The 23,593-nt window shown below is 39.1% G+C and overlaps 1 protein-coding gene across 5 annotated transcripts in view; it reads left to right on the top strand.

Moving 5' to 3' along the window:
• wdfy3 (WD repeat and FYVE domain containing 3) overlaps positions 1–23,593 on the top strand; it is a 145,360-nt gene that overhangs the window by 58,767 nt on the left and 63,000 nt on the right. For 4 of the 5 annotated variants that reach the window (XM_051950393.1, XM_051950391.1, XM_051950392.1 and 1 more), the window contains exons 12-17: positions 5,362–5,633; positions 6,839–7,036; positions 10,875–10,958; positions 15,993–16,188; positions 17,363–17,577; positions 19,204–19,316. In XM_051950393.1, the coding sequence (XP_051806353.1) occupies positions 5,362–5,633; positions 6,839–7,036; positions 10,875–10,958; positions 15,993–16,188; positions 17,363–17,577; positions 19,204–19,316 (1,078 nt within the window). The remainder of the gene's footprint in view (positions 1–5,361; positions 5,634–6,838; positions 7,037–10,874; positions 10,959–15,992; positions 16,189–17,362; positions 17,578–19,203; positions 19,317–23,593) is intronic. The other variant, XM_051950394.1, reaches the window with a different exon arrangement.

Raw genomic sequence — 23,593 nt, 5'->3', positions numbered from 1 at the left:
GAGCTGGCATCACTTTGACACATCCCTTTCTGGCTATGCTGGCTATGGGTCGGAATTCTGTTCCTATGGTGTGATGTACACCCCCTGTCAAAAGTTGTAGGACACTTTCTAATTTATTTGAATGAGAAAATGTCCTTAAACTTTTGACAGGGGGTGTAATTCAATTTTCATCATAAGTCGCACCTCAGTAGCTATGTCACTCACCTACACTAACACAGTGATAAAATCAGAATCTAGGACGTAAAAAGATGCACGGTTCAAATTAAATTTCCGAGGAAGACGGCTTTTTTTTTATATATTTGCCGGTTGTACCCCACATTGGATTGTGCTACACTCACTTTCTTTTGTTTGTGTTCTTTTTAAAGCTTCTCTTTTTGTTTTGTCCTAGATTATGCTTTTACCAGCGTTAGCGTAGGTGAGTGACATAGGTACGTCAGTTCTGACTTGCGGCGAAAATTGTGTTGCGTCGTGCCGTAAGAACAGAATTAAGTAGGGACCCCGATATATTTCTTGTGATTTGTGTGAAGTCAGACCACACTGAAGTGTCTTAATCAGACTTACATGTGTTTATCTTGTTTTACTGCGTCTTAAAAATATCTAAATTTTCCGAGATTTGTTTTGAGTAAACTGCAATTAACAAGAATTCGAAAAAATTTGAGGTTATCTGCATGTTTGGACATCACAAGCATCATCAAACATCTCTGACATCACAAAATAGACTTAAATGTTGTTTTTTGTAAAGAAATATCCTCCTGTGTGCGCCCGAGAAGAGCCCAGTAAGATGATAACAGCAGCGAGTCGGTGAATTTCAGTGAGAACGCTGCAGAAAGAAAAGTCTGGAACTTTAAAAATCAATATGCATTTGAAGCCGTGCGTGCAGTAATTGCTTCAGACCAGGTTCACTGAGTGTACGGCGCACATAAAAGCATATATGATCCGCGCGCACAGGATGAGACGGCGGCTCATTTTCTGTAGCATAATTGCATTTTCAGATTCGCCCCTCTCAGACGAGGTAATTCTCAGGCCTTCTGAGGGCTTCGGCTGGATTAACCCGTCAGCATTTCCCTCCTGTTTCGCTAATCAGGGATTTTAATTATCTCCCGCTGCAGAGAACTCATATCGAATCTCGTTTGGGTGAAATAATTTACTCCTTCGCTCTTCGTCGAGGTTTATGTACCGTCAATAACAACTCCACAAACAGATGTGAGAGTTTAGCTCGTGAAAAGTGCCCGTTTATAGATGTAGTGTCTCAGCCGAGCCCCCTGATGTGTTGAATTTAATCCTCAAGGCCGGTGAAGTTAACACCCCAAACCTAAACTTTAACGGTCGGATCCTGGCGGTAGTTTCCCACCTCAGAGGACAGGAAGAGGACGTCTTTGACATCCTGTGATTGGTTTATAAAACGTTCTGCTGAGTCGGAGTCGGAGTGTTCTGGAGCAGGAAACAGCTGGCTCAGTGGCGCAACATATCACCGTTTTTTTACTTCTCTTTTATGCTCCGTCCACCCAGCGGGAGGCATTATTATAGATCCAAGTTAGTTTTCGGGCTGCAGCAGTGGCTGAAGCCGTCGTGAAACAGGAGGCACAGCAGATAAATGCTGAGAGATGAGTGGAAAACTGGAGCATGAAAGCAGATTCTTGACCTTTTCTAAAAGATTGTTTGACAAGATCCACTTACTGTCCTCTTAGCCATGCTATTGGTGTGACTCTATGGAGAGTCGGTCTGCCATTAGTTCAGGCTGAAATATTTCAGCTAATATTACATAGGGTGGTGTTAAATTTGGTACAAATATTCCGTTAGTCCCAGAGAATTAATCCTCGTATCTAGTGACCTGCTGATCTTTCCTCTAGTGGCTTCATATGGTTCAGATTTGTCATTTTTAAGGAAATATCTTAACTTTTACTGCTCAAAGTATTGCCCCTGCCCTGAAGATATCTTCTAATCAGTTTGGTGATTTCTGAATGATCACAATAGGTCGCTTTGATGCTTGCTTAATTGGTTTGAGTCCTCTTAAAGGTCTAAATTCTCTGATTCCAGCTTCTTTAACCTGAATATTTTGTGGTTTCTTTCCTCTTTTATGACAATAAACTTCATATCTTTGATTTGTGGACAAAACTAGACATTGAACAAGCCATCCTGGGTTTGGGAACAAATAATTCACTGTTTTCTGACATTTTAGTAGCACAACAAATCATTATTTGCCGCTCAATCCGGCAACAATATTATTATTAGATGAGTCGTTTTGATGCTTGCTGAATTGGTTTGAGTTATCTTAAAAAGTCTAAATTCTCTGATTCCGACTTCTTAAACTTGAGTATATTCTGGTTCTTTCTTCTTTAATGACAGTAAGCTGAATTTCTTTGGGTTGTGGAGCAAAAAAAAAAAAGACATTTGAACAAGTCGTCTTGGGTTTTGGAGACCAATGATTGATGTTTTTCACTGTTTTCTGACATTTTATAAACCAAACAAATCATTATTGACAGCTCAGTCTAGTTAGTTTAATACTTTCTAATCAAAAGTCCTCTTAGTCTCTGTGTTTTAATATTTGTTTGGTTTGTTTGTTGTACCAATTAGCAATAGTTAGCTTGATAGTATGCTAAAACAAGATGCTAAACAGTTTAAACATCATAGCTGTCTGGTCTTTCCATGTTAGTTATTAGTTTGTCTAATACTTTGATTTATGAGCAATTTTCTAATAAAATTCATGTTATTCTCTGTATTTAACATATTTGTTTTGCTTGTTTCTTATACTAACTAGCCATAGTTAGCTCGATAATACGTTAAAACAAGATGCTAAACAGTGTGAACATCATAGCTACCTGGTCTTAGCATGTTAGTTGATATTAGCATTTAGGTCAAAGTAGTCTCTCTCTTTCTTTTTTTTGACGAATCCAATGAATCAGATGCAAAAATCCTCCAGCATTACTCACAGTGACTCATATTGGAGACGCAGACATTAACCAGGGGTTATATGACTGCACAAATCAAGGTTTATTATGAGACATGACTGCAGACGACAGTAGCTATGCTCAAACTGCAAAGAGGAAAGGAAATGAGTCTATTTTACCTTAAATGACAGCATTTTCCTGTCAAGTCTGACCATGTCGCCTGAAATTTCTGCTGAAGTTCGCTAATATCCATCCATCCATTCTCTATACACCGCTTTATCCTCACTAGGGTTGCGGTGGGTGCTGTAGCCTATCCTAAATATGGGATACGCAGCGCGAGGTGCACGTTCACGAAAACTAGCTATTTGTGGATTGTTTACTGATTTCAAGACATGTTTTGGACAAAATATTTTCCTGGCTTCAGGGTTCTCACCAGGATTTTTTTTCAGCGTAACGGCAGGTCCTTCTGCACGCGCACGCACAACAGTGAGGAACGCGCATGCGTAACGGGCCGTTACGCTGAAATGCGCTGGCGAGAACCCTGGGCTTGTTTTGTCTGAATGTCCATGGTTGGATTATGGCCGTTTTTTTGTGGAATATTTTCATCTGTGACTAGTTAGGAGCCTTCAAGGGTGAGTTGTGCTGTTTATGTTGTTTGTTGTTTGTTGGAGAAATGTGTTTATATTACCCGCTGTGGTAATCACATCTGAAAGTGGTTTATACCGGTGGATTCATGAGAATCTAAGCTTTCCATGGGTGTGTAATGTTTCTATCAATGAGTTTGCAGATTCAGACATTTAAGGAAATGCTTATGCAGATCTCAAAGCGTCATGCGGGCGGGCCGGTGAAGCGCAACGGGTTAATAACTAAAAATGTCCGTTGTGTTTGAGTAAATCGAGCAACAAATGGCTAAAAAGTTGAATTGCTATGTCAGTCTCCTATTCTTAGCATTTTCTTGCTTATGATTTTTCTTCAGCATCAGGAAAAATCATATGATAAAATCATAAATACCTGCATGCTTTGATGCCACAGGCTGTGGAAAGTGGGTACATTTGAGGAAGTAATTAGACTTTTCTGTAATGCTAAGCTGCCTTTTTGCTTTTTAAATCTTTGTGGGATTCACACGACTAATGAGGCAGTCTGAATAACATTAGCACTTGTTTTGTGCTGAAGGTTTTCGGCTACACTTACTATTTATTGTAAAATCTAGAAAAACAGGTGTCGTATGTACAGTAAAATAATAACTACTGGGATGTATTTTCACCCCATCATTCTGACATTTTATGTGTCAAAAAGAGAAGTTTGAAAATAAATATTTCAGAGACAGGATAGAAATTTTAAATACTAAGAAACCTCCGTTGGTATTATTATCCGTTTTCCCTGCTGTGTTCCTTTACTTCACCTGAGCCGCTCAAAACCTTCATCTGCTGCCGATGGCAGGCTTTTCCTCCATCATTCAGCCTCTTATTAAAAACCTTCTCCTGTCACTGTCATTCTGTGTTCTCGGGCTGTTTTTATTTCCCCAGACTCATTTCTGGGTTACAGTTTGATGTTTCAGTTGAGGTTGCTTGCAAATGTGGAACCATAAAACTTGTAGAAAAATGTAGGAGAGAAAAGAAACGAGGCACAAAAAAACCCCTGAGGGGCTCTTAAATATGTCACCGCGAGAAAATGTGACTGAATGAGGCGACGGAAAAATAAATGATGTGAAAGACATGGGAGAGAATAATTGAGTTACATGTGAACAAATGGGATAAAACTTTATAAATCCTGAAGGAAATTGTTGTGCTATGTGAAATATAAAAAATTATACAGAAGATTTGAAATACAGCATGCGCGGTTTTTCAAGATAAATTATGTGGCATCTTGTGCGTCCCTTAAGCTTCAGTGTACCGCCGGCGGTACACCTACTAATTTGCATAGGAATTTCAAGAATGTCCGACGGCTGCAAACGCCATTATACAAACACTATACGCCGATGGAAAGCTTAGATTCTCATGAATCCGCCGGTATAAACCACTTTCAGATGCGATTACCACAGCGGGTGAGAAAAACACATTTGTCCGACAAAAACGAATATCCATCCATCCGTTCTCTATACACGGCTTCAACGCACACAGCGCGACTCACATTTCCGGGTTCATTATTACACACAGATGAAAAGATTCCACAAAAAACGGCCATAATCCAACCTTTTACATCCAGATGACACAAGCCAGTAAACTATTTTGTCCAAAACATGTCCTGAAGTCGGTATAAAATCCACGAATCGGTCGTTTTCAAGGAAATGCACCTCGCGATGCGCGTCCAATATTCCCTGTATTTTTCGTCATTTTTTTAATTTAAAAATAGAATATTAGCGATTTTTTTTGTACTGAAAATGGCTGGAATTGACTGCAGCTTCCTGAACTTGAATGTTTTGACTGCCATAAATGCGATAAGGCCTAAATATTCTGGTTTTCCTCCTCCTCAGGCTTTGCTAGCGGTGCTACGGGAGAGTCACCGCACCCGGACGGTGTTCCGTAAAGTGGGCGGCTTCGTCTACGTCACGTCGCTGCTGGTCGCCATGGAGCGCTCGCTGTGCCAGCCGCCTCGACACGGCTGGGAGCGGGTCAACCAGAACCAGGTGTTCGAGCTGCTGCACACCGTTTTCTGCACGCTGACCGCCGCCATGCGCTACGAACCGGCCAACTCGCACTTCTTCAGAACGGAGATCCAGTACGAGAAGCTGGCGGACGCCGTGAGGTGAGCGACGATCGTCTGTTCTCTGAATCCTCTACGAATCCGCCTCGTCACATTTAACTCTGTGTATTTGCTTTTCTTCCTTCTCTGGTAGAAAATTAAAGAAGCTGTGAATTAGTAATGTAAAGTTTGGGTTCAGTTAGTTTTTTTTGTCATTAAGAGGATTTATTTCATCGTACTGAGTGGAAGTTTAGGGTTTCTCCCTAAACATGCATTGTGTGTATTTGGGTGTTTTTAATCTCATTCTGTGGACTTCATCACGATTGAACTTGCTTTTAAACTTGGATTCACTGCTTATGGAGGCCACACATTCTGACTGAAAGTTCTGGAAAAACTCCACTAAATTAACATCGCAGTGCTGTTTTTTAATGAGTATTTATCCCCTGGGGTCAGTCGTCCATAATTGCATCAGCACTCGCTTCATACCTTTAATAATGCGTCTGTAATGGATTTATGTATCGTAACCGCTTTTATTTTTCCACAGTTTAGTCAAATATTAAAAGCAAGCGAGTTCATTTCAGTAGCTGCTTAGGTTGTTCAAAGTCCCATTCAGGCAAAAGGAAAAGACATAAACACGTAAAAGATCGAACATAAATTACCACAAAAATAAATTAAATTTTTTTTAGCTTGATAAATCCAAAACAGTACAGCCAGGTGAGTAAAATGCATGCCGATTTTATAGAATAATTGATGTATAACACAGCAGAAAGAAGCTAAATAAGAAAAATAAAAGCATGTACAGGACAAAAAAACACAATAAAAGGGAAAAAATGTACTTAAATGAGCCGTACAGAGAAGTTTTAGAGTTTAGATTACCTACAGTCTTACCGTCACTGCGCAGAATACAAATATAAAGACATGAAATGCAATTTATCATCAGTAAAGTGGATGTGGTGCCCTAATAATCACTATATTGTGTGGAAATAACGCACCAAGCACTTTTGTGAGCCACCATTTAAGCATTAAATAGGTTAGAAATGCCCCAACAATTAGAAAAGATATGCTTTGATTAGTCATATTTAACTGCTGTAGCATAGATGCAGGATAATAGAAAAGTTCTGAAATGTTTTTTTTTTTTTTCACCAGAGCATCAAAGTCCAAAACCAGGCGACGGTTTTGGACACCTTCAATGTTTTTTATGAAATTAATTGTCCTCTTGAAGATCAAATCTCTCCTCGTCTTCTCACCGGTTTCCCTCCGTCCTGCAGGCTGCTGGGCTGTTTCTCCGACACCAAGAAGCTGGGTCCCACCGGCGTGTTCCCCTCCAACGCTCAGCCCTTCCAGAGGCTGCTGGAGGACGAGGCGGCCGCCGGGGGCTGTGCAGGAGACAGCGTGTGTCCAACGCTCAAACACTGCAGCAAGCTCTTCATCTACCTGTACAAGATGGCCACCGACTCCTTCGACAGGTCAGTGGGGCGCAGGAACCGAGCGTCTGGACCCTTAGAGTGAACGTGGGGATGCTTATTTATGTAGCGCCAAGTGGGAAAGTCTGCTATTGACGAGGAAGTTAGAAGTGCACTTAGATGTCAGTTTATGAGGTACAGAGGGGAAAAGTAATGCAGTTTAAGAGAGTTTCAGCTGTGAGATTGTTGTGGAGAATGAAGTTTGTGCTGCTGTTTGTTATTTCTACTTTGTAAAACATATTTAAGGGTGTTGAAAAGTGCTACACAAGTGTTATGTGTTGTTGTTCATATTTAGCCATATTTTTTAAAGACAATGCTAAACGTCTTAACAGCACCACAAACTTCAATCTACAGCCTTAAAGATGGACACGTACTCAAATAAACCACTCTAAATCTGTAAAAAAAACAGCGTCAGCGTTAGACTGGTAGCAGAGTGTATGAGTCTAGTGTGGTGTTATTTAAAGGCCTAATGCCAAAATCTAGATGTGTAGACTAAGAATTTTGTCTGTTTTGCTTACACAATAGTGGCAGATATTATTTCCTTTTTTTTTTATATATATATATTTATTTGGAAAGAGTAAAATTACAAAGACATGTACATCTTAATACTTATTCAACATTTCTTTCCTTTTTTTATATATATATATTTATTTGGAAAGAGTAAAATTACAAAGACATGTACATCTTAATACTTATTCAACATTTCTTTCCTTTTTTTTTATATATATATTTATTTGGAAAGAGTAAAATTACAAAGACATGTACATCTTAATACTTATTCAACATTTCTTTCCTTTTTTTTTTTTAAAGTAAGTTGCGTGGGAGAATTTTCCTCTAGTGTAAAATCGCCTTTAACAAAAATTTTACCTTTTTAATATCTTCTCTTTAAAAAGCTGGAGATCAATTCCCCTCACACATTGCCAATATACAAACAAAAATGAACAATTCGAACATAGAAGCAGAATGCAAAACCAAAAAAAACAGAAACAAAAAAAAACAAAATTGGAACTACGAACTTCAAAGGGGAGCCTACAGTATGGCATTTAAAAAAATAGTAATACATAAATAAAGATACGTATAAAAGCACCTTTGGTCAAAACCACTCGGAGAAGTCATAAAAATTCTGGTCTCATTTGAGCAATGTAATTGATCCATTTATTCCAAATGTCATAAAATTTGTCTTTCCTTATATTTAAAATATAGGTCAACTTTTCCATGCTAAATATTTCAAAAAGGAGAGGGTGGAGCAGTAGTTAGCCATTTTCTTGTAATATTTTTTTTACTTGCAGCTAAAAGGGCCTGTGGCAGTTTTTTATCACTTCTCCGTTCCAAGCAAGTAACAGATATTATTTCCAAGGGTTTTGTGTGAGTTAAGAGCCTGTTGGTAACCTATAGAGGATATTACACCATAAATCAGGCCACAAGGGTCGTTTCTTTGAGTGTAAATAAGCGAAACAGGATGAAGCAGCATGTAGCAATCACTATTGTTTTTCAATAGTTACTGCAAAACAAAACAAGAGCATGAAGGAGCCTTTAGATTGAGTTCATCAGATTGCAGCCACATGTTCTTTGATTACAGCAGCATGTCAGAAACCACACTTCTTTTTCCCCTTTACCTAGAACTTGGCTAAAAACTCCCAACGTAAGTCAACATAATTGATTATTAGCTGCAGATATGATTAAAACCAGGTCGCTTTGCCGGGTTTAATGTTGCTCTCAGCTGCAGTGACGGTCGACGCTGAAACGTATTTACAGTTTTATACTAAAATGTAAAAACTGAAGTAAAATCCACCACACAAACTTTCAGAACAGTCCAGTTTTGTGTAGTGTCAGCTCAGCCAGGCGCTTCTCTTTGCTCTTAAAGTGTGAATCTGGTCCACAGCTGTGTTTATCCGAGCCGGTCGCTGCTCCTGTTCAGTCGACCTCTTCATCTGAGACTCACGTGGATGAACCGAGGCGGCTGAAAGCTGAAACCTGAAGGAAAGCAAAGAAACTACACAGTCTTGTCATGACGCTGGAAATAGTCATGTTTCTCAAATATTCAGAAATTCAGCGCCACTGTGACACCTTCACAAACAAGAAATATCAAGCAGCAAGTGAAAGACAAATTGTTGCCTGTTTGTTCTTTGTGATCACATAAAGTGAAGCCGGACTGAAGTGAAGATGTGTTCAGGTTCCTCTTTTCTTTTCTTGATAATTACAATCAAACCTCCTTCCACATGTTTTCATTCCAAAGTCCATTATGATGAAGCCTGAAGATGACATTTAGTGAAAATGGAGATCTTCAGTATTGAATTAATGATCTAAAACTGGTTAAGATTTGGGCTACATATTTTTTACCGAAAGTACGAACTCAAGCAACTCCCTCAAAGTGTGCACTCATTGATGCAGTATACAGGGAGTCCCTAAAGTCTGGACACATAGGAAATCATTTTGCCTCCACAGATTAAATATGAAGAAAGAGTTGAACTGGTGCCTCTTAGTGGACGTGAAGGATGGACATATGGAAAGATAGAGTTAGACTTAGTAGGGGTAGCGTTGGGGAAATGATTTTTTCAGCCATGACTAATTCTTCAGTTTCTCCTGATATGCACTGACAGTCATTAAAAACTTTGAGACCATATTTTTCAACATAATTTTTATTTTGAAGCCCGAAACTGGATTTTCTCCACATGAATCATTTGTTTAGCATATTAGCATACAGAAACAAAAATCTAAAGTTTCAAGAATGATTTCAAAATAAAGAATTTCACAAAAGGAAACGACACCTGCCAAACACAAAGTCACAACAGTCAATACCGAGTATGGCCTCCATTTGCTTGGATGCAGGCAGCAATGCTTTGGACCAGGCTTCTGATTGTGGGTTGGGAACAGCCCATACGCCTGGCTACATCACTGTAGCTCAAAGCGGCCTCCACCATACCCAGTGCCCGGAGACGTTGTTCATGTGATAGACGCGGCATGATGCTGTTCACTGGACTAACAATGGTGGCCTCTTTTGGGCCTTTATATAGGCCTTCAAACCCATTCTCAAATTGTGCAGATACTCACTGAGTATTGCTTGGAGTGTATTTGGTTCACTTTTGCAAAGTGACCAACCCATGTGCAATGAATCATGACAAAATGACAACTCATCATTATCTCAACTACCAGGGCACTAGATCATCAGTAAATCCACAATGAATAATTACAACCCCCCTACAAGTAGAATTCTGCGTACGTTTCTACCTCAAAGTTTCTATTGGCTGTCAGTATATTTGGTCGTCCAGAACGGGGTTCGTCCATGACACTGCCCGTTTCTTTCAACTTTTTAATCACCTTCACCACTGTGGTAAAGCCAAGTGGAATCCTCCTTGGATGACGTCCGTTAAATTAATCTGCTGAAAATCAAAATAAAGCAAAGAGAGAATATTTGAAATAAACAGGACATCATCCAGAATAGAACACTAAAACTAGTGAACTTCACATTAAAGCAGGTCTATGAAGTGGCTTTTAGGAGGTGATTCTTGGTTTGGGGAGCGCTGCTCTCCAGTGTGTTAGTTTCTGTCTTGGAGCCTCTTGTTTACATCTGGCTGGTTTTGTGCATGACGCCCAGCTGGAGCTCTGATCCTGTTTTCTTTGTCTGCTTTCTCACTAACAACTTCTTTCCCTCTTTTTTCTCTCTTTTCTCTGTTTCTTCCTCTAACATCTGGCTGTTCATCCTCGGTCTGGCCCATCTGCACGGCTGCGTGTGTGTGCACATGTGTGTTTCTGGGTATATGTGCATGACTGATTGTGTTTTTGGATGTGTTATTGTTGTTATTCCCCTCCTTTCTGTCTGTGTGGATGTGCTGCCATGCAGTCGTGCGGAGCAGGTGCCTCCCTGCCTGACTCATGAGACCTCGCTGCCCTCGCCGTGGGGCACGCCGGCGCTCGCCAGGAAGAGGTAGCTACAGCGCTCTGCCACTTTCCTCACCCTCATCCCTCCCTTTCCTCCCCCTCCGTCATCCTCACCCTCGGCCATTAGTGCCAGAATGACCGTGGACGTTGCGTAACTTCTCAGCTGCATCACAGGAATTAAACGCGCTCCTTCAGTCGGAAAACGGATGAAATTAGATAAATGACGAAGCTGTTATTGTTGCTTTGTCAGCTAAAATTAGTCTCGTGAAACTCTCATGGTATCAATCAGGCAGCTTTATCTGTGGAACACGTTTCATACAACTTAGTTCAGTTCAGAGTGTTTCATAGATGACGAGTAATGAGACAGAAGACAAAAAGAAAGTTAAAGGAAATAGATTAAAATGCAGAACATAAAAATAAAATCCAGTAAAATAATCAGTTACAAAATATGAACGAAAATACAAAAAATCAAATAAATAAAAGGAAGATTTAAAGGAAATAGATTAAAATGCAAAGCATTAAAATCAAATCCAATAAAATAATAAAAATACAAAATACGAATGAAAATACAAATACAAAAAATCAAATAAATAATAAAGGAAGATTTAAAGGAAATAGATTAAAATACAAAGCTTTAAAATAAAATAAAATCTAATGAAATACAAATGAAAATACAAAGAAATACCAAAAAATAAAGTCAAATAAATCCTAAATAAAGCTAAAAGCTATGTGTGAACTATTTGTTTGTATGATTTCTAAATGATCACATAAAAGACAAATTGTTGCTCATATTTTTTGACAGTATTTGATTTTTGCAGATTTTTGATGGACTGCTGTTTTCTCACTCATTTTGGCCGAGTCCTAATAGTGATTTATACACATTTTCTAACTTTTCAACCCAACTGCAGACGATATAAGGTCTCTCTAGTAGTAGTGTAATAAACATATTAATATACCTGTTTTATTGTCATGTCCTGCTGGGAGATGAAATACATTTTTAAAATTGCATCCATTGGGAAAAATAAGAAAACTGCTTCAGCTGACATTTAAAATGTGCCATATTTATGCATTAACACCTTTATTAGCTCGTCTTAACCGCAGAAGTTATGATTGTCCATCCCTACTTAGCATATTAATTGATTTCAGTTCACTAGAAACATGTCAACAATAGATTAAATGGGCACTTTTATAATTTTAAATAAAAATGATTCCTTTTCTTATGTCTGATCTATTTAGGGGAATGACTACAATCGTGAAAATGACCAGTTTCTCCACTTACATTTTTACTAATCAAGACAAAACTGCTTCAAACTAATTCCTCTTTTGTTGTCCGTGCTACAGATCGGTTTTTAAAAACACTTGTCCACATTTAGTCAAATCCAGATAAATTCCTCTCCGTTTAGAACCCCTCTCATCACATTCCTCCTCCCCCGGCTTTAACCTTTCCTTTTCTTTCCTCCACTCTGCTTAAACCCGGTAAATCTGCTGCTGCTGTTTGAAAACGGTCGGGAGGTTGTGAACGTGCTCGGCTTTAGTGAGCTGTAGTAGCTGTCAAGGTGAAGGCGAGGCTCTCCTCCTGTCTGGATCTGCTCCAACGCTGCATATTCATGAGGCAGAGTAATCTGACAATTACACCTCATAGGCCTCTTGTCCTTGTTTGTGCACTTCATTATAAGCCCCTCTTTGTGGCTTTAATAGTACTGCAGTCACCTCCTGCATTTTAGATGGAATTTTAAACCAGCAAATATGGGTTCTGTCTTTTTGTGGATTGTAAGACACTTTACTGTACTCAAACTTACTGCAGAGCCTATACAATGCAAAATGAAGTAGCTAATTGCTTAGATTTGATCAAAATAGAACATGTTTTTGATTTCATCTCTGCCTAAATGAAACTCAGCAGTTCCAAAACAGCTTTGCTGTCAAGAAAATAGTTTTTTGATGGGTAAATTGCTGCGTTCAGTGTTGTGATTATGAGGTTTACGGCAGAAGAAGGTTTGCTTTTTCAGTTGAAACTTGTTCAAAATGTCTTGAGCCTTGTCCTAAATGAGTCCAAAATGACAACAACCCTTTCAAAATGCCCCAAAACTGGTCCAAAATTACTCAGTTTGTCTAAAATGCCAAAAATTGGTCAGACTGGGTCCTACACAATTTAAAACTTGTCCCAAATGGGTCGAGATTTGTCCAAAAGAGGCAAAAAAAACCTCTCCAGAATGACCCAAAACCCGTTTAGAGTGTCTTGAAACTTGTTCAAAATGACTCAGACCCTGTCCTGAACAAGTTAAATCTTGTCCCAAATTAGTCCAAAATGACAGACCTCTTTAGAGGTTTAGAATTTGACCTAAATGTCTTAAAACTTCTCCACAACAACTCAAAATTTGTCTGTAATGTCATGAAACTCATCCCATATGACTTCAAGTTGGTCCAAAAATGACAAAAACCTTTTCAGAGCAACTCAAAGCGCATCCACAATGACTCAAAGTTTGTCCAAAATGACTCAAACCCTGTCCTGAACAAGTTAAATCTTGTCCATAGGGTCTTGAATCTTGTCCCAGATTAGTCCAAAATGACAGAGCTCTTTAAAAGTCCTCAAAACTTGTCCTTAATGATTCAAAAGATGCCAAAAATATCTTGAAACTTGTCCAAAATGACAAAAATTGGTCTAAAATTACTCAAACTGTGTCGTAAACAATTTACAACTTGACCAGACTGTCTTAAAATTTCTAAAAAAAATTGACCTAAAAATCATGAAATTTCTCCAAAATGCCTCAAAACTTGTCCAAAATGTCATGAAGCTCATCCCAAATTACTCCAGATTTGTCCAAAACAAACATCCCAAATGAAAACAAACACACAGCATTGCAGTTATTGTGTTAAAACCTGAAAACCCCATAAAGATAGTGTGGAAAAAAATATAAATCACAAAGGAAAGCGGCTACAGCAGCTGGCTGGATGAAACACTCCTGTTTAAAATACGACCAGGTTTTATTTTAAATGGGTTAGGATTGATTCAAAGGAAATTAATTGGAGTTTTTCAGCTCAAAACACTGCAGAGACGACTCATTTCACCATGACTGGTCGAGCCGTTTGTTCTAAATGGGGTGTTTCTCTGAAAATCAAAGAGCTGCTGTTTTTTCCACCATGGTTCAAGAAGAACACGCTGTCTGCATGTCTGAACTGGAAACCCAGCGGTCAGTGAGGTGATACAAGACTTCTGTACTTGTCTGTGAAGCTGGGAGGTGAGCTAATGGCTTTCATGTCTTAACGGCGAGAATTTTACACCTCCGAGCTTTTGACAGCCACAGAAACATAAAAACATGCATTTTTTTTTTACCCATATAGGAGCTTGAAACAAAACAAACAACAAAGATGGAAATTCAATAAACGAGAAGGCATGAGTCTTGATATTGGCTGTAGATCAGCTGTAGTAGAGAGAGTTGACTGTTATTCCAGGTAAATGCTCTATGTAGACGGAGATCTTTACTGAGAAGCTCAGGATACATTTTAGTTTGAAAACTAGTAAGTTCTACTACATTTCCACTAAGTTTTACACTCCCTAACAAAGAAACTTTGTCTAATTTACAAATAATACATCATCTAATATGATGTATGCGAGTCAGTGGCATAATCCAAGTCTGTCACTGGAGAATATTTTTATCAGAGAGATTATATTTGTGTTTTTATTTCCTGTAAACCGCCTTGATTTTTGAAGTTTATTTCTGAAGTTTGTGTTTCGGACAAATTCTGAGTCATTTGGGGACGCATTTCATGACATTTTTAGGTGATTTTAGAGAAATTTTAAGACATTTAGGTCAAATTTTAAATTGTTTAGGACACAGTCTGAGTAATTTTGGACACATTTTTGTCATTTTTGACAAGTTTCAAGATATTGAAAGATGTTTTGAGTCATTATGGACAAGTTTTGAGTAATTTTAAACAGATTTTTTTTTTTCAGTTTGGACTAATTTGGGACAAGATTCAAGACATTGTGGACAAATTCCAACTTGTCCAGGACAGGGTTTGAGTCATTTTGGGCCAATTTTTGTAATTTTGGACAAAGTTTGAGTCATTCTGAAAAGGCTTTTTTTCATTTTTGGACAAATATGGGCTGAGTTTCGTGACCTTTTGGACAAAATCTTTCTTAAAAGTATTTAATTTTTTATCTTTTATTATTATTTTACAATCTAGATCATATTTTAACAAATACTTTTCTGAATATGGGACATTTATTGTGCTACACTGAGGTAAATCAATAAAATAATCTAATAATTATGTTGTGAATTGGTCTGTAACAGTGAGAATAAATGGAGGTTCGTGTCAGCTGCAGTGGGTTTGGTAAAATGTGTGAGATGTTGTCTTGTTTGTTGACCAGACTCGTGTTCACGTTTCCCCAAAGCTCCGACTTACTAGAACACATTCAGCAGCACGTTTAGAAACGATATCAGATTTTGAGGAGTGATAACGCCGCCTTTCATCACCACAGCAGCTGAGTTTGTTTAAGTATGCGGCCAACATTTCTCTGCCTTTAAAGCTAACAAATAACCTACTAACGGACAGAAAGCAGATCATATTTTAGACTAGCTGCTGCAAACCGACCAGCTGCCCTACATCCAACCCTTCGGCCCTTTTCGCTGACTCCATCCTTTCAGCTCCACATCTCTCCAGAGGGAGGATTAGCCGCTCGGTAATTTGCATCGCAGCAACACGCCTGTTTTGTTTAATTGCCCGACTGCAGGCCCCAGCAGATCTCCGGCCCTCAGGAGGAGGTTCGGGTGAAACTGTGACCGACGACACCTCGATGTTCTCAGTGTCGGGAACGCTGAGTCACTCTAACCAAAGCTGCAGTCAGAGTGTTGCATGTGATGGATTCTTACAAAGTAGAGGAATGAAAGAAAGACGATACGTAGCAGCAACTTTTTAGATTTTTACATATTTTAAAGTAGAGTAGGAATTCCTAATAACAGCAGTGATTTTTTTCCCCCCATTTTTTCATCTTTTTGTGACATTTGTGTGAGATGTGTGTCTTAATGACTGTATATAAATGAGCTAAATCGGACTCCTTTCCCTCTTTTCGTGCTTCCAGACATGGTTACTACGGTACATCAGGCCCTCCAGCCCCAGTCAAAGCTCTGACCGACCTGAAGCTCCACTTATCCAACCCCTCCCACCCGGCCTCCTCCTCCTCCTCGTCTTCGTCCGACATGGTGGTGATCCACCCGGGGGCCGTTCTGGCCATCCTGGACCTGCTGCCCTCCGTCTGCTCCGACAGCCAGCCAGAGGTGAGGAAACGCAACCAGGAAATGTGGTTTCCTGGCAGAGTGGGTGAATGGGTCAGATGGAGGACAGGAAAGTCCCGTCTTGGTCCGTTGGTTTTCACATGTCAGAATAAAACCACAGTTTTAGTCAGCGACACATATCTGCTGACACATGTTTAGTTTGGGGAAAAAAAAGCACAGAAACAGAAAACACTGAAAATAACAGTTTATTGCTTTTAGCCTCTTATTTAATTTCTGTATTGTACCTACGTAGTAACAAGTGTTTTTCCTTTCTTTTAAAATGTTTTGGAGAATTTGCTAACCGTTCTTTTCATTCTTGATTAATATGTTGAATATCTTCTGGATGAATCAGTTGCTGGTTTGTAAAATGATGAAAGATGAGAAATGTTTCCTTTACAAGCCAAACATTTTCAATTTACTGTCGTAGACGAGGATAAACACCAGAAATGATTCACATTTAAGAAGATCAAACCTGAGAATTGTCTTCTTTTTTCTATGAAGCATTGCTAAAATCAAATAACGAATTATGAAAATTGTTGCTGCAACAAACGGCATATAGGGGCCACTGTAGGTACGAAATAAATAAATCAGCAGAAATGCTGCTCAGCTCACAACGGAGAGGAATTTTTTGAGAAAAAACACAAAATATCCGAGATTGAAGTTGTAATTTTATGACAAAATCATTGAAATTGTCTGTGTTTGAAGGTGTAAATTTAGAAGAACAAAACTCTGATGTTATTTTAGAATAAAGCTGCAAATTTCTGACAAAAATATGATTTTTCTCTGAGATCAAAGTAGCAAATTTAAAAAGAATTTGGACCAAGATGTATTCATATAGTTTCAGTAGATGTTTTTGTGGCACTAGATAAGAGTGGCTACCATGGTTTTATGATCCTCCATCACACCATGTGGTAAATAAATTATAATATTGTAAATATTGTTTAAAATTAGACCGTTGACAGTTCTAATAATGCAGGAATGTCTGTTTATAGTGAATTCAGCAAAATAAATCAAACCACTTCATTACAGTGATGTAAAAATGTCTAACACTGCCATACATCAGTTGTTTAGTTGATTTGCACCGTTAAACACCCACAGATGTTGATTTTAGAGCAACTATGGTGTAAATACTATTGAAGAATTGTCTGTACTCCACCTTTCTCCTCCCTCCGTCCAGCATGCCCTCGACCTGCAGCTGGCTGTGGCCAACATCCTGCAGCATCTGGTGAACAGTGAGAGGAACCAGCAGGTTTTGTGTGAAGCCTGCCTCCACCAGCGGCTGCTGCAGCGCTGCAGTCAGGCCCTGGGAGATGAAGACCACCCGCTGCACCCGCCGCTGCAGAGGATGTTTGAGAGGCTGGCCTCACAGGCCCTGCAGCCGATGGCACTCAGGTAAAGAAGCGACTTATGACATTTACCTGATGTTAGATCATACATGGATCAGATATCCCACCTGGTGATGTGACCCTCTGAACATTTACCAACATGTACTTTATGGTGATTTATGGTCTTTAATTCAGTTTTCAACAGAAGCCATCTAAGGACATTTACCTTTGTAAGGTTAAGGCCTTATAGTGTTATATTATCGCAAGAAACCCCCAAAAATGCAATTAATCTCTATGAGGAGGCACTTTGACAATAATGGGAAGAAAAAAGTCCATTTTATTCCAATGAAACATCTGGCAGAACCAGGCTGAGGGGAGGCAGACGTCTGCCTCCACTGGTTTGGGTTTTCAATGCAATTTGCAACTTATCGCTCATGTAACCTTAATGTGAGACAAAAAATTATTTTTTTTAACTCCAGTGGAGTCCCAGAATAAAAACACAGAACTGATGATGCCTAATGTATCCCCTTCAAACTAAGTTGCTGGTATCCATGTTGTGGTTTTCACCCAAAATGTGAGCGTTTTTTGCTTTTTTTTTTTGAGCAAGTGATTAAATTAAATTCACACTTACTGTTGAATTAAATAAAAAATATTTGTGCTCCTGTCGAAATTTCCTGGAGGGCATGAAATATGTGTGGAATTTAGATTTTTGTATGCTAATGTTGGCTCTGCATTGACAGGTTTCAGTGTGAAGGAGGGTTTTATATGCAGGTGGAACCGAGCGATTCTCATTTCCCGCTTGACTAGTTAAGTGAGATGGGAGGTCGGGGTTGAGGATCGAGGGGGGAAAGTTATTTGACATGCACATGGCTGGCTGTTTTCATATGTAAATGCCTGGTGGATATTTCCTCCCTCCCTGTAATTATGCTGGAGGTAAACCTATCTGTCAGTCTGTTTCCTCCGTCTGTCTGTGAGCTCCAGCACTGTGCTGTCAGTCTTCCCCTGTCACTTTCCCTTCATATTCCTGCTGCTCCTTCTGTTTTTTTGTTGTTGTTTTTTTCCATTTTGTCTCCACGCTCTGCCGGCAGAAAAGCTCCAGAGTGTTTCTGTCTCGCTGGTGTTGCTCTGAAGTTGTCGGTTTCCAGCCGCTGATGTCGCGAACTCGGCTCCCTGACGACTGACACAAACCGACACTCTGCTTTCAAATCGCTCACATGCCAGTCAGCCACGTCACCGAGTCTGAATCAGACTGAGAGAGGCTGTTTAACCGCTGACTTAACACACTACGTACAATTACATGTGCTTTAATGAGAACACACAACTGTGAGAACCACACTGCATTTACAGTTACAGGCATGTGTTATTAAAATCAGACACTTCATGTTAAAAATGACCCGTTACACTCCACAGAAGACAGTTCTCTCTCTTCTAGTCACGGCTGTGTTGTTTCCGTAGAGGTGCAGGACTTCAGATTGCTGTAAAAAATGAGCCCACAACGAGTAAAAATGTGACAGGAGCTTAGAGGATTGTTGAGTAGAAGAACTAATTGATTACTCAAATCTGGTGAATTATGCTCAGATAGAGATGCTGCAGCAAACTTTAACCATAACAGGCTTTGGCTGGGTTCTCGTTGGGTTTGTCTCGTGTTTTCTCTGTCGGTTGTGTTTTCATCTCGGCGTTTCTACTCCTGCAGGGAGTTCTTGCGTCTGGGAAACCCTCTGAACTGCGGCGCCTGGGACAAGAAGCTCCTGAAGCAGTACCGGGTCCACAAACCGAGCTCGCTGAGCTACGACGCCGAGATGAGAAGTAAGACAACAACAACAACTGTCGTCTTAGTTTTGATCACCTCACTGTTCCAGGTGTCTCCAGGGAAACGCTGCTGCTGCTGGTTTAATATCTCAGATGTTTAATACAGCAGCAGATTAAGTGAGATTTGTGTCTGTACTCCTAATATTTAGGAGTTGCAATAACAGCAGAGGAAACTTCAGATAGAACTGTTTTCCTCTTAATGCTTTCATATTGGCGTGTTTATGCCGCCTGCCTGATGATAAATTATATATAAAGGGGTTTAATGAACATATATGAAGGCCAACATCACATTTTGGTGAGTATTAATTAAATAGTGCATGATGATGTTGGCACGTCATTGGTGGAGCTGATGGAGGCTGTACAATAACGCATCATCAGCCGAAAATATACATCAACACGTGCAGTTTAGCTTGAACATGTCGCAAAATTTGGCATGTTTTACATGCAAGTTGAAGTAGATTTCTTAACCCTCGTGTTTTCCTGCAAATTTTAAAGTTTGTAAATGTGGAAAAAAATATAGATTTTTACAGTGAAACTCCTGATGTTCACATTTTCAGCATTTTTGGAAAATCTTTGAACATTTTTTGCTGGAAAAAAAAATAAATGTTAAAATGTTTCTTAAGAACATTCACAAAAAAATCAACCAAATATTTTTTTTCTGAATGTTCTTAAGAAAATGTTAGAAGTTTTACTGATGTGAAATCACTTTAGATATTTTTAGGATTTTTTTTTGAAGAAATTTACCAATTTTTAAAAAGATAACAAGAATTTTGTTGCCACATTTGGGAAATTTTCTTTAATAAAAATTTTAAGGGAAACTTGTAAGGAATTATTGGAATTTTCTTCCTGAAGGTTTTGCAAATTTTCAGGAATTTGGGAAGAATTTTTGCTGAATTTTTAGATTTTTTTCAGACAAGGAAACAATATTTTTCCTTGTCTGAAATGAGGACACCAGGAGGGTTAATTTGTCAAGTACGTGTGCACATTTTGAAACGCGTGGCCTTTTGTGTCAATAAATAAGACAACAAGAGCAGACTTTATTAGTTAAGTAGACACAGTACATGCATGAATCAATAATAAGCCATAATTAGTTAAAAAATATCACCATAATGGACATCCAGTCAAAAAAAATGCAGTCCAATTAAAAATAAATAAAAATCCAATTTCATGCCTCACTAATAATAATGTGCATTAATATTTTTATCCATAATAATGCTAATTTGGGGATTTTTTTTCTTTTTATTTTGCATTATCTGTCATAGCTACAGTAGCCTGAGCCTCAAACTACTCGTACTGTTGGTCTTTAAACAGCAGCTTCTCAAACACTACTTCACTATGTTTACATTGAACAGGAAAGCCGTGTAACTCCTGATCAAACATCTGGTAAGACACGTCTCCAGGCAAACTTTTTTTTTTAACATTTCACGCTCTGGTGCGCTTAACTTTTCCTCCTGGCGCCGCAATAAGAAGTGTAACCGGTGTCCTCCTGTGTTGTGTCGACGCGAAAAGGAGTCCGTGACACGCTGCCATCTCCGTTTATTCACACAATAACAGATGATAAAGGAAAAACCCACCATGTAATAAGCTCCTCTCCCTCAGGAGGACGGGACAAAAGGGCCGAGAGTGTGGACGGACAATGGGTGAGCAGCAGCGGAGGGTTTATTACTGGCAGGCCAGCAGTGTGTTCATGATTACTGGAGGCTGCTGGCATATGACTGGAAAATGAAACAATCTCCTCAAAGCAGCAGTGACCCGATGTTGGACATGGTTTTGCTCAGACATCAACAGTGTTTACAGCTGAAATATCAGAAGAGATGAAGCGATAGTGTGTGACAGCAGGAAGCAGCCGGAGCAAATAACAGCAAACACACAGAAAATGCATTAAAACATCCAAAAAGACACATTTTATAAGAAGACAATAATAATAAGCCTTTGTCACGTCACAGTGGGGACATTTTCAGGGTTAAAACAAAAAGTGTAATGGAAACATTTAACCCTCGTGTCGTCCTGTGGGTCAGAATTGACCTGTTTTAAAGTTTGAAAATGTAAATGAAAAAAAGAAATGCTAAAATGTTTAAGAACATTTAAAAAATCAACCAAAAAGCAGCGAAATTTACTGGATTTTGGTTGATTTTTTTTTGTGAATGTTCTTAAAGAAAATATTAGAAGTTTTACTGATATATATGTAATCACTTTAGATATTTTTACTCATTTTTTGGAAGATTTTTACTCATTTTTTGAAAATATTTACAAGAATTTTCTTGTCAAATTTGTTTTTTTTTTTAAGGAGTTATTGGAATTTTCTTCCTGAAGGTTTTGCGAGTTTTCAGAAATTTGGGAAACTTTATTTTGCTGAATTTTTGGATTTTTTTTTAGACAAGGAAAGGATATTTTTTTTGGTGCTCTTAAATGAGGACAACAGGAGGTTTAAGGAGCATCAGAAGAAAAATTTAAATAAAAAAAAGCAGAAATTGTGGCAAAAGTTTGAACACAGTAGTTGGCATCAGCGCCTTCAAAAGAGGAGAAATATTAGAACCTTTACTCACGTAAAAGTACCAATACACCCTAAAATATGATAAAAACCCCGCTTGAAATATCACGGACACAGCAGCAAGACGTAGTTGAAGCATTCAACTAAAAGTACTGCATTTATTATCATTGATGACATGTAGAGGCCAAAACCGACAGCTAAACCTGTCTGCTGAGCACTGAAACGCTCCGTCCAGTCATTCCTGCTGTGCTGTTATGAAACAAAGTCTTCTGGGAGTCGCTCTCGTCTGCTGCAGCGATGCAAACCCTCCTCCTCCTCCTCCTGGGACAGAGTTTCATCTTGTGCTAAAAGCCTGAAAAAGTGGCGTCGATCTCGGTGTAATTTTTTCTTTGCCGGCTGCCTGAGAGTTCAGCGGGACGAATCCTCCGGTGAATAGGCCGCGATTGTGCGGGATGAACTCTCCGCTGGCCCTTAATTGCAGCTCGAAATTGCTGCTGCTGACTCTGGGATGGAATCTGCTGGTTTTCAGGTGATTGCAAAGTCTGGATTCAGTCGATATTTCACCTCTCTTCCAGCCAGGGATGCTCATTTTCTTCTCAGAGTTGAGGAAGGAACCCAATCAGATCTGTCCTTTGGATCTGTATGATCATTAAGGCTGAAATATGTCACTTCCTGCCTGCTGATTAAAGACGAACTCCATTTTTTAAGCAAAGATTGGCTTGCCACTGTGAGTCTAACACAAATGGTTTGTTTTCCATTAACAGTTGGTAATGTTTGTAATTTTCCGGGCTCCTCGGCGTGTCCTAATTGCTCGTTGTGTTTCCTCCCAGCTGAGAACGGGTATTAAGTCCCGACTAATTACCGTTCTTTACAAGCAGCGACTGTCAGAGCGCATATGGCCGTCTTCCTCCGTCTGCGAGCCGTTTATTAGCCGCCGTCGATGGCTGTCGCAACTATCGCTTTCATCTTCATCTCTGTCAACTCGTAGAAGGCAAAATATTGACCCTCAGTCCAGGAGTTTGTTCTGCTTCCTCTGAGACTTGATTTAAACCCACCTGCTCTGGGGGTTTTACTGTACTCGGTGTCAGGGGAGGGTTTTCTACTCCGCTGGGATTGAGTCCAGAGGCCGTGTTTTTGGCCGATGTGTGAAACGTCTGACTGGAAAATGAAATAGAAAGGATTTACTCTCCTTTTGCTTTCCTTGTTTTGTTCATCATGAAGCTTCATTTGTCATTTGTCAGTGAGTTACATCAGCTAATCGTATCAAAATGAACAAATTCATTCATTCTTGTTTGACCTGAGCTTACATAAAACACAAACAGTACTTTAGCATTTGAGAATTATTGTGTCTCAGCTCAAGATGTAAAAGAAGGCTGGAGCATGCATGAAAGAAAATAATGAGCAATCTGAGGTATATCTACTCTTTCACATTCCAACTTAAAACTAAAAAGCTGTGAAAATGTTGTGTTTTTGCAGAGGAGTAGTTAAATAACTTTTAAATGGAGAAAGCCCTGCTATTAAAGGTGGAATGAAGTAGTCTATATATGACTAAAGCTGGCATGCAGGGGCAAAGAATGAAGGGGAAAATGAAATAAAAAGTTGATGTATGTCCGTCTTGGTCTTTACAAACTGTACGTTTGTTTGAAAATATGTTCACATTGAGAAAAATCTTTCATGAAATTAAATAGTTGTTTTCAAAAGCTGCACAGATTTCTTATTGTTTGATATTTTAACTGAAATTGAGCTCATTTAACACCCACGGGAGACATTAAAATAGACTTTT

The sequence above is a fragment of the Acanthochromis polyacanthus genome, chromosome 7 (genome assembly GCF_021347895.1).
Source record: "Acanthochromis polyacanthus isolate Apoly-LR-REF ecotype Palm Island chromosome 7, KAUST_Apoly_ChrSc, whole genome shotgun sequence".
NCBI lineage: Eukaryota > Metazoa > Chordata > Actinopteri > Pomacentridae > Acanthochromis > Acanthochromis polyacanthus.
The sequence above is the reverse complement of the archived record's forward strand: the minus strand, read 5'-3'. Positions and strand labels throughout refer to the sequence as shown.